Genomic DNA, 13,548 nt, shown 5'->3' on the forward strand with positions numbered 1-13,548 from the left:
CCTAGAATATCCATGCCCCACTTAGAAAATGGTATTGGGCTGTGGATAGCCGTTAGATCTGTAGCTGGACGATGAATCAATTTTCCAAACCTCTGGCACTTGTCACACTTTTTAACCAGATCCATGGGTCTGCCTCCAGAGTCGGCCAGAAGTATCCTTGCCGCCTCACTCTTTGAGCAAGCGACCTACCGCCTATGTGAGAGGCGCAATATCCAGAGTGTAGGTCTTCTAAGACCTCTCACCCTTTTTCTAGGGTAACACATTTCAAGAAGGATTGAAGGTACCCTCTCTTGTAGAGTTCCCCCTTTATCATTTCAAAACTGGACGCTCGCTTCTTTAGTGAGGCCGCCTGATGATGATCATTCGGTAAGGTACCGTCTGTTAGGTACGCCCTGATTGGGTCCATCCATGTTGAGCTTCTATCAAGGACTGCAATGTTTCTTTCCTCAATACTCTGTTTTTCCATTACTTCCCAAAATACAGTTCTAGGGGTGTCGCATGAGGCTGAGGATGCCAGTTTGGACAAGGCGTCCGCCTGGTTATTCTCGGACCTTGGGACCTAAGTTAACTGGAAATCTTCGAGCGAGCTTGTCGCCTACTTCACGGCCCCTAGGTACTTGACCATAGCCGGATGAGTAGCTTCATAATCCCCATTGTACTGGCTGACTATGAGTTGTGAATCTGAACAGGCGGCTATCTTTCTTGCCCCGGCTGCTTTGCACATGCGGATACCAGCCAAAAGGGCTTCATACTCAACTTCGTTGTTTGACGTTTGAAACTTGAAACGAAGAGCATATTCATACCTGTCACCCTCTGGAGACTGACATACAATACCTGCCCCACAACCATTTGCTGTGGAACTCCCATCAACATAAACTTTCCAGAGTTGGTCAATTTTTTCACATTCTGGTGGCCGGGTCATCTCAACTATAAAGTCTGCAAAGGCTTGCCCCTTCACAGCTTTTCTGGGCTCGAACGTGACCTCGAGGCTTTGGATCTCAATTGCCCACTTTATCATCCGTCCTGACGACTCCATGGTCGTCAGGGGCCGTTTGATTGGCTGGTCTGTGTAGACAACCACCGGATGTGCCAGGAATTAAGGCTTCAATTTCTTCACTGCCATGTACAGGGCGAGTCCAAATTTCTCCACCAGTGGGTACCTTAACTCTGCATTCTTCAAGACATGACTGAAAAAATAGACTGGGAGTTGGCAGCCGTCTCTTTCAGCTAAGAGGACGGCACTTAAAGCATGATATGATACTGCGAGATACATGTAAAGCACTTCTTTTGGCAAAGGACTGACGAGTCTCGGCAGGGAATGCAGATGTTCTTTCAGCTTTTGGAGGGCCGACTTAGCATCCGGTCAAACTTTGCTTTCTTTCTGATTGCCTGGAAAAAGTAGAGGCACTTGTCGCCTGCCCGACTGAGAAACCTTCCGAGGGCTGCGAGGCAGCCTGTTAGCTTTTGTACCTCTCGGACGGTGCAAGGCGACTGCATGTCAATGACCGCCTGCACCTTGTCAGGATTTTCCTCTATTCCCCTTTGATTTATGAGGAATCCGAGAAACTTCCCAGAATCAACTCCAAAGACACACTTTTTTGGATTAAGCATGACTCGGTGTCGCCTGAGTGTGGCGAATGTTTCTCGGAGGTCTTCCAGATGGTCCGTTTGTAATTTTGATTTTACAATCATGTCATCAATATACGCCTCCACATTTCTTCCAATTTGTTCAAAAAACACAGTGTTTATCATTCTTTAGAAGGTTCTCGGGGCGTTCTTCAGACCAAACGGCATGACCGTGTAACAATAGAGTCCCTGCTCTGTAACAAAGGCAGTTTTCTCTTGATCTTTTTTCCATAGAGGGATCTAGTGAAAGCCTGAGTAGGCGTCCATGAAACTCATCAAGGCATGGCCGGCTGTTGAGTCGACCAAGCTGTCGATCTTTGGCAAAGGATAGTTGTCTTTCGGACATTCCTTGTTTAAATCAGTGTAGTCCACACACATGCGCCAGGAACCATTCGGCTTCTTGACTAGCACAACATTTGCAACCCATTCTGGGTAGAAACACTGCCGAATGTATCCCGCATCAAGTAATTTCTTTACCTCGGCGGCGGCCGCCTGGATTCTTTCTTCACCATGATGCCTTTTCTTATGTTGTACCAGTTTCTTTTTTGGGTCAACAGCTAGCTTGTGTACCGCCAGGTCTGGACTAATACCTGGCATCTCATGCACCTCAAATGCAAAAATATCTTGGAACTCTTTCAGCAGTTGGCGAAGACCATTGCCAAGTTCAGTCAGAGCAGTCGTCCCCACCTTATCAGTTAGGTCTGGCCGACTGTCATCGAGGGCGACATCTACGTGCTCCCCAGCTGGCTGAGGGAAGAATTCATCCGACCGCTCCTCAGCCAGTGATTGCTATTGCTTATGCTTTTTCTGGACCTCTGCCTCAAAGGCTTTTCTCTTCATGCCGCCTGCCTCTTGGGAAGACGCGTCTTCTATGGCTTTGTGAGTTGGGCCGTCTGAAGTTACCGTTGTTTTGATGTCAGTGAGGTAACATTCTCTGGCCATTCTCTGGTCCCCCCTTATGGAGCCGACTGTTTTGTCGTCCCTCTCAAACTTAAGCAACATAAGGGATGGAATGATAACTGCTTTAGAGTCATTAAGGGTGGGGCGCCCAAGTATCATGTTGTAGGCAGTAAGTTCTTCTACCACCAGGAAACGAATGACCATGTGGCGGCCCTCGCCTCTCTCACCTAGACGGACGGGCAAGTCAACTTGACCAATCGAATGGACGACTCCCCCTCCAAATCCTACGAGAGGATGGGAGACAGGCTGCATATTCTCAGGCCTGTACTTGAGCTTGGTCAAGCACTTATGGCTGATGAGGTCCGACGAACTCCCTGTATCAATAAGTATCCTGCCAACTCTTTGGTTGGCCACTTTACACTCGATGACAATCGGGTCGTCATGCGGCCGTCGGACGCCACCAGAATCTTTCTCAGAAATAACAACCTCAAGAAACAAGGTACCAGAGGTCTCACCCCGATTTACAGAGTTAACATCCAATTGCCTGATGTTATCCTTGTTTCCCCGAACAGTCAGGCCTCCCCCTGCATAGCCGCCTGCTATTGTATAGATGGCAGCTTCGTCAGTGTCAGAGCTGTCGGCCGGCTTCTGTCTTTTTTGCCTGGCCGACTGATTTTGTTTGGGGGTTGTTTTCCTTTAGGTTTCTTGACATAAGAGTCCAGATCACCCTTTTCAGCTAACTGATCTAGCAGACGCTTGAGGCGAATGCATTCGTTGGTCTCATGCCCAACGTCATCATGAAAATGGCAATGCTTTCCTTGGTTGCGCTTGCTAGGATCACCCTTCATAGGTGTCGGCTTCTCAAGTGAGAGTCGGCTCTTAACTACTTTGAAAATGGTATGATTATCTCTGTTGAACTCATACTTGGGGGAGTGTGGAGTGAATTCTTTTCTCTTCTTACTGGGCGGCTGACTAGCAGAGTCGGCCATCCAAACATCTTTTCTCTTTTTCTCTTCCTTGGGGGCCGCTTTCTGTGAACGACCCTCCTTTTTCTCGGACCTTTTCTGGTCCCCTTGCTTTCCCATGTGATAGAGGTCGACTGCCTGTATGTAGTTCTCGGCCTCCATCATTGCCTCTTGGAGAGTAGCCACTCTTTTTCTGACTAAATCGAATTTGAAGTTCGACCGTCCTTCAATCCCTTGAAGAAATCAGTATAGGATACTTCATCCGGCAGGTTGGGTATTTGTATCCTCATCAGATTGAATCTCTTTATGTAGGAGCGTAATCCCTCCTTTTCTCCCTGCTGGACGACTCCTAAATCAAGAGTCATCTTCCTGGCAGGTATGTTCATGGAAAAGTTTGATGCAAACAAATAAGCCAATGTTCTGAAGTTGTTAACACAGCTGGCTGGTAGGTTGCCGAACCAATGTTGGGCGACTCCCTTCAGAGTGGCAGGAAAACACCTACACCATGTGGCATCGTCCAATCCTTGTAGGTACATTAGATTGGTGAATGCCATTAGGTGATCCTCTGGGTTAGTGGTGCCATCATAGGCGCTTATTAACACATTTTTCACTTTAGCCGGCTGGGCGGCTTGTAAAATTTCCTTGGAGAAGGCGGTTGGCTATTCTCCTAGTTGGAGCAACCGTAATTGCCAGTCCAAAGGCTGGACATTCTTAGCCATCTGACCTCCAAAAGGAGAAGGCGGCAAAAAGTAGTGAGTTTGCGGCACATATGGCGGCTGAGTGACATATGGTGCCGACTGTTGTTGATGAGAGCTAGAACCGGAGTGTGTACTGCCTGTCCGGATCTCATAGTTTGACCTTGAATGATTCATAGAAGCGTTTTGTATACTGTCAAGAAAATCAAAAGTGGAGGCCGACTCAGACTGTTGTTGGCTCCTTTTCTGCTGAATCAGCAGCCGGGTGTCTAAGTAGGATTTCTTTGAATCGTCTGGTTGAACCAGGCGGATTGGTTTCCTTCCCAATGAGGCAGGGATACGGTGCTTGGACAAATTGACCAGAGGTACTCGCCTCTCCTCTTGGCGAGGGTGGGGGGTTGCCTCACGGTCCTTTAATGACTTCTTCTTTCCAAAATAGGAAGGCTTTTTGCTCGACTGCCCTTTTTGGGAGACAGCCGCCTTTTTGTTGATGAGATCTTTAATCTCACCCTTGAAACTTCTCATGATGGTCATAAGATCATTCCTTGAGACAGGAGTTGTCCAATCGACCGCTTGATGAGAGTCGGCCGAAGGTCCGACTGTTTGGCCTGGACCAGCCTGGTCTTGCCGTTCCTGCCTTTCACGAGGGGTAGTGCATCGAGCCCTCAAGGACCCGTCTGGGGCCGTGCGAGTCTCAACTTCAGGCTCAGTGTCCTGATCAGAAGAAACATGAGGCTCGTCTTCTTGGTAGTCGTCCTCGGGACGCTTGTCACTATTATTCGGTACAGATTGTGACGCCATCTCAAAGGTACTCTCCCCACAGACGGCGCCAAAATGTTTCGGGGTTTTCTGTGTCCCTTGGGAGAGTTACAACTTTGAGGCTGGAACCACGCGCCTGTACCTGCAAGATAACGGAGACTCCTTGGGTAGGGAGCTCCGCCTCCAACGATCAAGTTAGTGAATGAAGGAGTTATAATGCGGAATGTAAATAGGTGCCGGATGCTAGGACGGGTCTAGCAGGCGGTACCGAGTGGTGTGTGATTGTCTTGGGATTTGTGCAATCCGTGTGTTTCTTGTGAACAGTCTTTGTCATAAATGAGCATTTATGACCGTATTTATAGCCTTGGAAAGCGTGCCAGGTTCTAGGGTTTTTGGCCAACCCTAGGACTGACTGGGCTTTCTTGGGATTTAAGCCCAATCTGTTACTTGTTTAGGCAAGGCTGAAAGAGCCACATGGCATAGCATAGGAGGTCCATGGTGGACCAGCTGAAGCGCGCCACGTGGCAGGTCCCGATAAGTCCAACTGGGTGACACTTGTCAGGGCCTGATTGGTCCACATGGCGAGAGGTGATTAAGGGAAAATCCCCCTAATCAACCGCCACCGTGAAAACAGCTAAGGCAGTTATCAAAGATACACAGTGGAAGACTATCTTTGAAAACCATTTAAAAACAAGTCAACTTAAAAGTCAAACCAAACGAAAGTAAAAGTCAAACTAAGTCAACCTACAACTTGGAGCCATTGTAGGCCCTTAAAACCAAACAATATTAAAACCTTTGTGTTAGTCTCATGAGCGTATTAAAATAAATAATATTCAAAGCAATTAAACACATCATATTCCTATGAGAACTAAGCGTGATTCGCTCTTTACTCATGCCTCTCATGAAAATGTTTCATCACCTGAAAAGCTTCTCTCTACTTGTCCCCACTACTTGCCATTAGAAATGGGTCGTCGTAGGGCCAAGGTAAAGACAAGGCCAAACAAACATACAACACATAATCAGCAATGTTTAGTACATAAGCGTAATAAAAACACACTAACATGCTTTCACCCTATCATCACACAACTTACTGAGTTGCACCTGTTACAAGCATACAACATACAAAACGACTAACCAATAAATAAATGAATTGCTTATTTTATTTGATTACGCATCGAACGAGTTTCCCACCAAATCCCTGCCCCAAATAAATTGAGGTAAACTACACTGGGAGCTAATCGGGTAGGCAAATGTCACATGAAGTGACTGAACGTTCTGCGCATAGAATAAAAAAAAAGGAAAATACAGTATCTTGTACTCCCAGTAGAAGTTATGGTTAAATATAAAACCCCATAACTCCCCACATATGTTCATACTCAAGGTATATGCGTTCCAAGAGTTTTGGTGCGTAATCTCTTTCACTTTACGTTATTTACACATTATTAGACTTAGTGATGACTCTCAAACCATATCACAATCAAACATTATATAACTCATTCAAGCAATCAAACATCCAATTTAATTCTTGAATAATTAGTGACCACATAAATGTAATGTTGAACCCTTTTTAAACTACCTCGGTTTTAAATAACACCTTAAGCGCATAAAGCACCACAAATCCTATCTCTCGATGTTAGAAACACCTTATGTGCGCATAGGCACCACAATATAATTTATTCTTGTGTACTAAGACACTTGAATAACTCAATTCCCATGCTTAAAGCATCAATAAAAATAATATGAACCACAATAAAATTCCTTTTCAATATTCCAAACCAAATTAAATATATAGTGTAATAAAACATGCTCTCTAACATGCCAATAATAAAAGTGTAGTACACAAACAACATGCCAATATAATTAATTTCAATCACCGATTCACCATAAATAATTCATACAACACAAATTATTCACCAACATCAATCCAATCAACAAATTCCAATCATCATCAATCATGATACTACTTGGAATTAATTTATCAAAGCCTAGCATACTTCTAAATAGGGGTGGCAAAAACTGACCCAATCCGAAAACCCGACCCGAACCTGACCCGAAAATAGCGGGTTAGGGTTGAGGATTTTGACACAAAAACTTAAATGGGTTGACATGAACCTGCCCCAAAATTAAATGGGTTAGGTTAAGATTGAAAATTTCAACCCGAGAATGACCCACGTAACCCAAAAAATTATTCGGGTCAAAATCAGGTCGGGTCAACCCGAACCCGACCTTATAACCCGAAAAAAATCTTTTTTAAAAAAAAAAATTACTTGGCCCAAGCCCAAATAGAAAGCTGAGGGAAAACTTAAAACCCTAAAAACCTAATTAGCCGTTTCCTATCATTTTCATCTTTTCACATTTTCTCTCTCCTCAAATCTTTTGTTCTCTCACTTCTCTGCTTCTGTCTTCTGAAGTTCTGAGCTTCTATGAATTCTCCATTCTCATCTCATCTGAACTCTCAAGCTCATTAGCTGCTCAACGTCTCATACTCTCAAGCTCAAAGGTAATTTTTTGTTAATCTTTTTTTGTTTTCATTTCTGTTTTTTTCGATCTCAAGTTCCGAAGTTCTCCATTCTCGATTTTTGCTTTTGATCTCTAGTTCTCCATCTTCAAATCTTCCTCTCCTTCAAGTCGTCAAAGCTCAAAGGTAATTTTCTGTTAATTGTTTTTTTTTCGTTTCGTTATTTTTTTTAATATAATTTTTGTATTTGATTTCTGTTGTTGTTCTTGCTTGATAATAGTCTTAATATGCCTAAAATATGCCTAAAGGGTAGATCTGTAAGACCATCTGTTGTTGATTTGTTGTTTGACGGGAAAAGGTATTTTGCATGTGAATTTTTTTTTTGATTTTTAGTTCTGATTTATATTGTTGTTCATATAATTTTTGATTTATATTGTTGTTCATAGGGGTGGCAAACGGATCAGGTCAGGTCGGGTTCGTGTTCGGGTTTTCGGGTTTCGGGTCAGCTAACCCCCAACCTGAACCTGATCCATTTAAGTTTTTGGGTTGAAAACCCCAACCTGAACCTGATATTTTCAGGTTCGGGTCAACCTGAAAACGACCTGATTTGACATGATTTTTTATTTATTTATTTTTTACTTGAATAACCTGATTTTTTAGCCTGATTGACTACTTAACCGTTAATAAAACCTGATTTTTTTTTACCTAATGTCTTCAAACTTAATTTTCAAACTTAAATTTTCAATAAAAACCAAATAAAGTATAAGAAGTCTAAATGCCTAATTAACTATTACATACCAAAATAAAGTCTTAACAAATTACAAACCATAATTAAAAAGAAACAAATGTATTTAAAGTTACAATCTCCTGAATCTTCTCATATTCCCAGAAGAAAGCTGTTGTACAAGGGGTTGATGGGTGTCCATAACTGCTGCAAAAAAATATAACAAAATAAAACAATTAAAAAGACAACTCAAGAACAACCAAATTAGCAAGAACAACAAATTAGCAACATCTCAGGAAAAACAACCAAAACAGCAAGAACAAATCAGTAAGAAAGCAATAAAAATTAGCAAGAAATCAACAACAAATCAGCAAAAATCAAGAACAACAAATCAGAAAAAAACAAAAATTAAAAAGACATGCACTATACTTTTTCTCGTCAAACAACAAATCAACAAAAAATTTATCATATTACAATTATTAACCAAGAACATCAACACAATCGAATACAAAAACTGAAATAAAAAAAAAATTTAAAAAAAAACAACGAAAAAGTAAAACAGAAAATTACCTTAGAAGTAGAGGAAGATTTGAAGATGAAGGTGAAAGATTTGAAGATGGAGAATTGCAGATCAACCGAAAAGTGTAGTTGAGGATATGAACAACAAATCAACAACAGAAAATGTTAATCTTAATATCTGATTTGCAAATGTTAGAAAAAGAAAACAGAAATATAAATTAAACAACAAGTCAACAACAAATCTATCGATCTACGGATCTACCCTTTCCCATAAAAAAAACAAATCAAAAATAGAAATTAAGAACAAAAATCTTAGGCATATTAAGATGACGGCTTGGAGGAGAAGTTGGAGAACTGGAGATCATTCAAAAAAAATCGAATATAGAGAACTTGAGATCGAAAAAAACAACCGAAACGAAAACAAAAACAATTAACTAAAAGTTAAAAATTACCTTTGATCTATTAAGAGCTGAGACGTTAAGCTTGATTGCTTGAACCGATTTAGGGTTAGGGTTTTGAGGAGAAACAGAGAAATTGAGAATGAAATTTTTTAAGAGAGGGAAATGTGAAAACGGCTGAGATGAGATAAGAGGCTGAGAGAATGAGAGTAAGAGTGAGTGTTAGGGTTTCAAGCTCAATATAAGGCACTTACGGTTTTTGTTTAAAGATTTGGGCTTGGGGTTTGGGGCCTTGGCCTAGTAGTAGTTTTAGTTTCTTTTTTATTTTTTATTTTTTTTTGTAAGACTTTTTTTTAAGGTTGGGTTCGGATTGACCCGACCTGAACCCGACCTGATTTTGACCCGAAAATAATTTCGGGTTAAGTGGGTCATTTTCGGGTTGAGATTTTCAACCTTAACCTAACCTATTTAATTTCGGGTCGGGTTCGTGTCAACCCATTTAAGTTTTCGGGTCGAAAATCTCAACCCAAACCCGCTATTTTCAGGTCGGGTTCGGGTCGGGTTTTCGGGTCGGGTCAGTTTTTGCCACCCCTAGTTGTTCATGTAATTTTTAATTTATATTGTTGTTCTTGTTCATATCATTTCTGATTTTTAGGTTTAATTTATATTGTTCATATAATTTCTGTTCTCCATTCTCGATTTTTAGGTTTAATTTTTAATTTATATTGTTGTTCTTGTTCATATAAAAGCCTAGCTTGTTGTTGTTGACTTGTTGTTTAATTTATAGTGCGTACAATTTGTGAGCATATTTTTTCATGTTGTTCATTTATGTAGATTATTACTTTATTTCTGTAGTATATTTTGCAAGTTTGTGAGAATGTAATTATTGTATATTTGTATTACTGGTCATTTACTAATTACTAGATCAGTTGTTATCTTGTTTTAAATGTTTTATTTTGTTATAATTTTTGGCAGTAATTATGGACACCCATGTTCAACAACTTTCTTCCAGGGAAGAGGAGGAGATTGACTCTTCAATAAAAGACAAAGGAAAGGGTAAAAACCAGAACACTTCTTCTGATAAACCTCGTGTGATTCTTACTGGTAAGAAACGTCAACGTCGTCTTTCTTCTGGTGTTTGGGTGCATTTTGAGTTTTTAGACGAGCCTGATGAAAATGGTAATCTGATTTGCAAATGTAAAAAGTGTGCAATGGTTTGCGTTTTAATGGTGATAGTAAGAATGGAACTGGGAATCTTCATCGTCATTTGAAAAATTGTAAACGAAGGTCTATTAGGGATGTTGGTCAAATGATATTAGAGAAAACATTCTCTAGTTTAGGAAATAGATTGCCTGATTTTGATGTTGATTATTTCCGTGAATTATTGTCTGTTGCTATTGTGGAGCATGATATGCCATTTCAGTTTGTAGAGCTCAAGGGTTTTAGAAGATGTTTTAATTATGTGCTTAAGATCTAAAAAAGAGAGAAAGAGAAATTAAAAGCAGTTTTGGGCTCAACTTGTAGTAGAATTGCATTGACTTCTGATTGTTGGACTTTTATACCCACCGATGGTTATATTTCATTAACAGCTCATTATCTTGAACTTTTCTTACATTGGTCCTCCCCATACAGGAATTCATTTATGTGATCATGTGTATGGTTTGTTAAAGGAATGGGGTATTCAGAAAAATATTTTTTCAATTATGTTAGATAATGCTTCTTCAATTGATATTTTTGCTGAAAACCTAAAAGGGGAACTTGAGTTGATTAGTGGTGGGGAATTTTTTCATGTAAGGTGTTGTGCTCACATTCTTAATTTAATTGTTCAAGATGGTTTAAAAGAGATTGATGAGGCTGTGTATAAGATTAGAGAGAGTGCCAAGTATTGTAAGTTTACAAGCTAGAAAACAAAGGTTTTTAAGTTGTGTATCACATGTGTTGAAATTCAATCTACTAGAATTTTATAACAAGATATTCCTACTAGATGGAATTCAACTTACATGATGCTTGATTGTGCTTTGTATTTTAAAAAAGCATTAATTCACTTTTACAAAGTTAATGCCAATTATGTGCATTGTCCTTCTGCGGAAGAATGGGGTAGAGTTGAGAAAATATGCAAGTTTTTGAAAGTTTTCCATGATGTCACACTTGCCTTTTCCGGGACCAAATATCCAACTTCCAATCTCTACTTTCATCGAGTCTTGCAGGTTAGGTTGCTGTTACAAAATGAAATGAAAAGTTCAGATCTTTTTATGCAAAGAATGGCTTGTAAGATGTATGAGAAATTTGGAAAATATTGGTCAGAATTTAGTACATTTATGGTTGTTGTTGTGGTGTTGGATCCACGATATAAGTTACAATGTGTCAATTGGGGTTACATTAGGATATATGGTCAGCATAGTATTGAATATGAGCTTGAGTTCTCTAAGGTTAAGGATGCTCTACGGAGGTTGTACGAGGCTTATATATGAATCCTCTCATTCTTCATCAAGCTAAGCTATTCCCACTACTAATGCTTCCAATGCTGCCAATGAAACTTCTGATGATTTTATGATGGTAAACAACTTTCTGATGCATTGACCTTTATTGCAAGTGAAACAAATGCCAAGTTTTAATGATTGAGTAGCAAATCCTGATATAACTCAGCAACTTTTAGTTTGCATCTTTATTGTATTATCTGAATTTATTGTATTATAATCTGATTTTTATTTTCTGATTTTTTGTGTCATGCTACTCATGTAATCTAATCTTGGTATATAGGATTTTGATAGTTTCTCTCTGGAGCAATCAAGTGTGGCAATCAAATTTGAAATTGATATGTATTATGAGGATCCACTTATCCCTCGAGGCACCAACCTTGATATTTTGTCTTATTGGAGAACTTGTCTGGTTCGTTATCCTATATTAGCTAAAATTGCTAACGATGTTCTTGTTGTCCCCGTATCAACCGTGGCGTCCGAATCAGCTTTTAGTACTGGAAGTCGGGTGCTTGATTGTTATAGATCGAAGTTCTTTAAAATCGGAAACAGTAGAGGCTATCATTTTCTTAAGGGATTGGGCCTTCGAGGAAGGTAATAAATGATTTAATATACAAGTAATGAAGTAATACAATACTTCTAACTTTTATTTTTAGTACATGTCATATATTATTGATTGTAATTTGCTATTTTTTTTCTTGTAGCAAATATGGATCCTCAAATGGAAATGCTATGTCGATCAGTTATGAAGCTTAAGGTGGGGGACAACGATGACACACTACGTACCTTGCCCGAACTTGAACAATTTGATGAGAATGTTTCTTCGAACATTGTTTGACTCATGAAGACTATGAAGTTTATTTAAAAACATTTATTTCTTTTAAATTGTGGTTTGTAATTTGTTTAAGACTTTATTTTATTATGTAATAGTTAATTAGGCATTTAGACTTGTTAGACTTTATTTGGTTTTCTTGAAAACTTTAAGTTTGGAAATCATGTTTGAAAACATTAGGTAAAAAAAAAAATCAGGTTTTGTTAACTGTTATTAGTAGTAAAAAACTTAAAATCAAGCTAAAAAATCAGGTTATTCAGGTAAAAAAAAAAAAATTTGGTCGTTTTCGGGTTGACCCGAACCTGAAAATATCAGGTTCAGGTTGGGGTTTTCAATCCGAAAACTTAAATGGATCAGGTTTAGGTTGGGGTTTAGCTGACCCGAAACCCGAAAACCCGAACACGAACTCAACCTGACCTGATCTGTTTGCCACCCCTACTTCTACATATCCAATTAATTACCAATTACGTGAACGTACCTTGAATATGATCTCAAAATCGCCACAAATAAATAAAATCACTCACTTGAAAGTCTCCCACAAACCAAAATTACAAAGAAGTATTAATACCTCTTCCACACAAATTTCCAGCAATATATACACTCTTTAAATCACTCATAAACCCTCCAAAATAATCTGAAATTTAATTTAAAATCCTTACTTTTATTCCCAATTAATGGGTAATTAAAAATCCTTTCAATAAACATAATTATAGCTACTATATAAAAATTCCAGCTTTATTAAACCAAGTAAAATTGCTGTAATTATGTTTAAAAACATCTAATTTAATAACTTAAATCACCTACAATCAAACCCCATCAATGAACATTTAATTTAGAAATCTAGGGTTTTCAATTTGGGGCTTTTTAATTCAAAACCAAAATCTGAAATTTTATATACAAAATACTTATAATTAAACATCATAAAAATCATCACAAAACCCAAAAACAATAATTAGATTTAAGGTAGATTTAATCAAAAATCAAAAAGAAAGTTTTTTTTTTTTTTTTTTTTTTGTTCGGCCTCCGGCGCACAACCACCAAGGCCGGCTGCTGCCCCCACCTGGTGGCTGCTGCTGCCAGCGAAGGCTGGTGGTGGCGTGTGGTGTGGTCGGCCGGTGGTGGTGGTGTGTGTGGGTGGTGATTGAAACAAAATAAAAATAAAGGGGAAGGGGAAAAATTAAGGGGAAAAGAAAAT

General features: G+C 39.4%; 1 protein-coding gene across 1 annotated transcript; it reads right to left on the reverse strand.

The window, feature by feature from the left end:
- Nucleotides 1-2,415: 2,415 nt before the first annotated feature.
- LOC110694275 lies at nt 2,416-3,653 on the reverse strand. The gene is made up of 2 exons (XM_021871455.1): nt 3,254-3,653; nt 2,416-3,122 (listed from the first exon to the last, which is right to left on the reverse strand). Exons 1-2 carry the CDS (start codon nt 3,651-3,653, stop codon nt 2,416-2,418), a joined length of 1,107 nt encoding a protein of 368 aa, XP_021727147.1.
- Nucleotides 3,654-13,548: the final 9,895 nt, after the last annotated feature.

The sequence above is a fragment of the Chenopodium quinoa genome, unplaced genomic scaffold (assembly GCF_001683475.1).
Source record: "Chenopodium quinoa cultivar QQ74 unplaced genomic scaffold, ASM168347v1, whole genome shotgun sequence".
NCBI classification, from domain to species: Eukaryota; Viridiplantae; Streptophyta; class Magnoliopsida; order Caryophyllales; family Amaranthaceae; genus Chenopodium; species Chenopodium quinoa.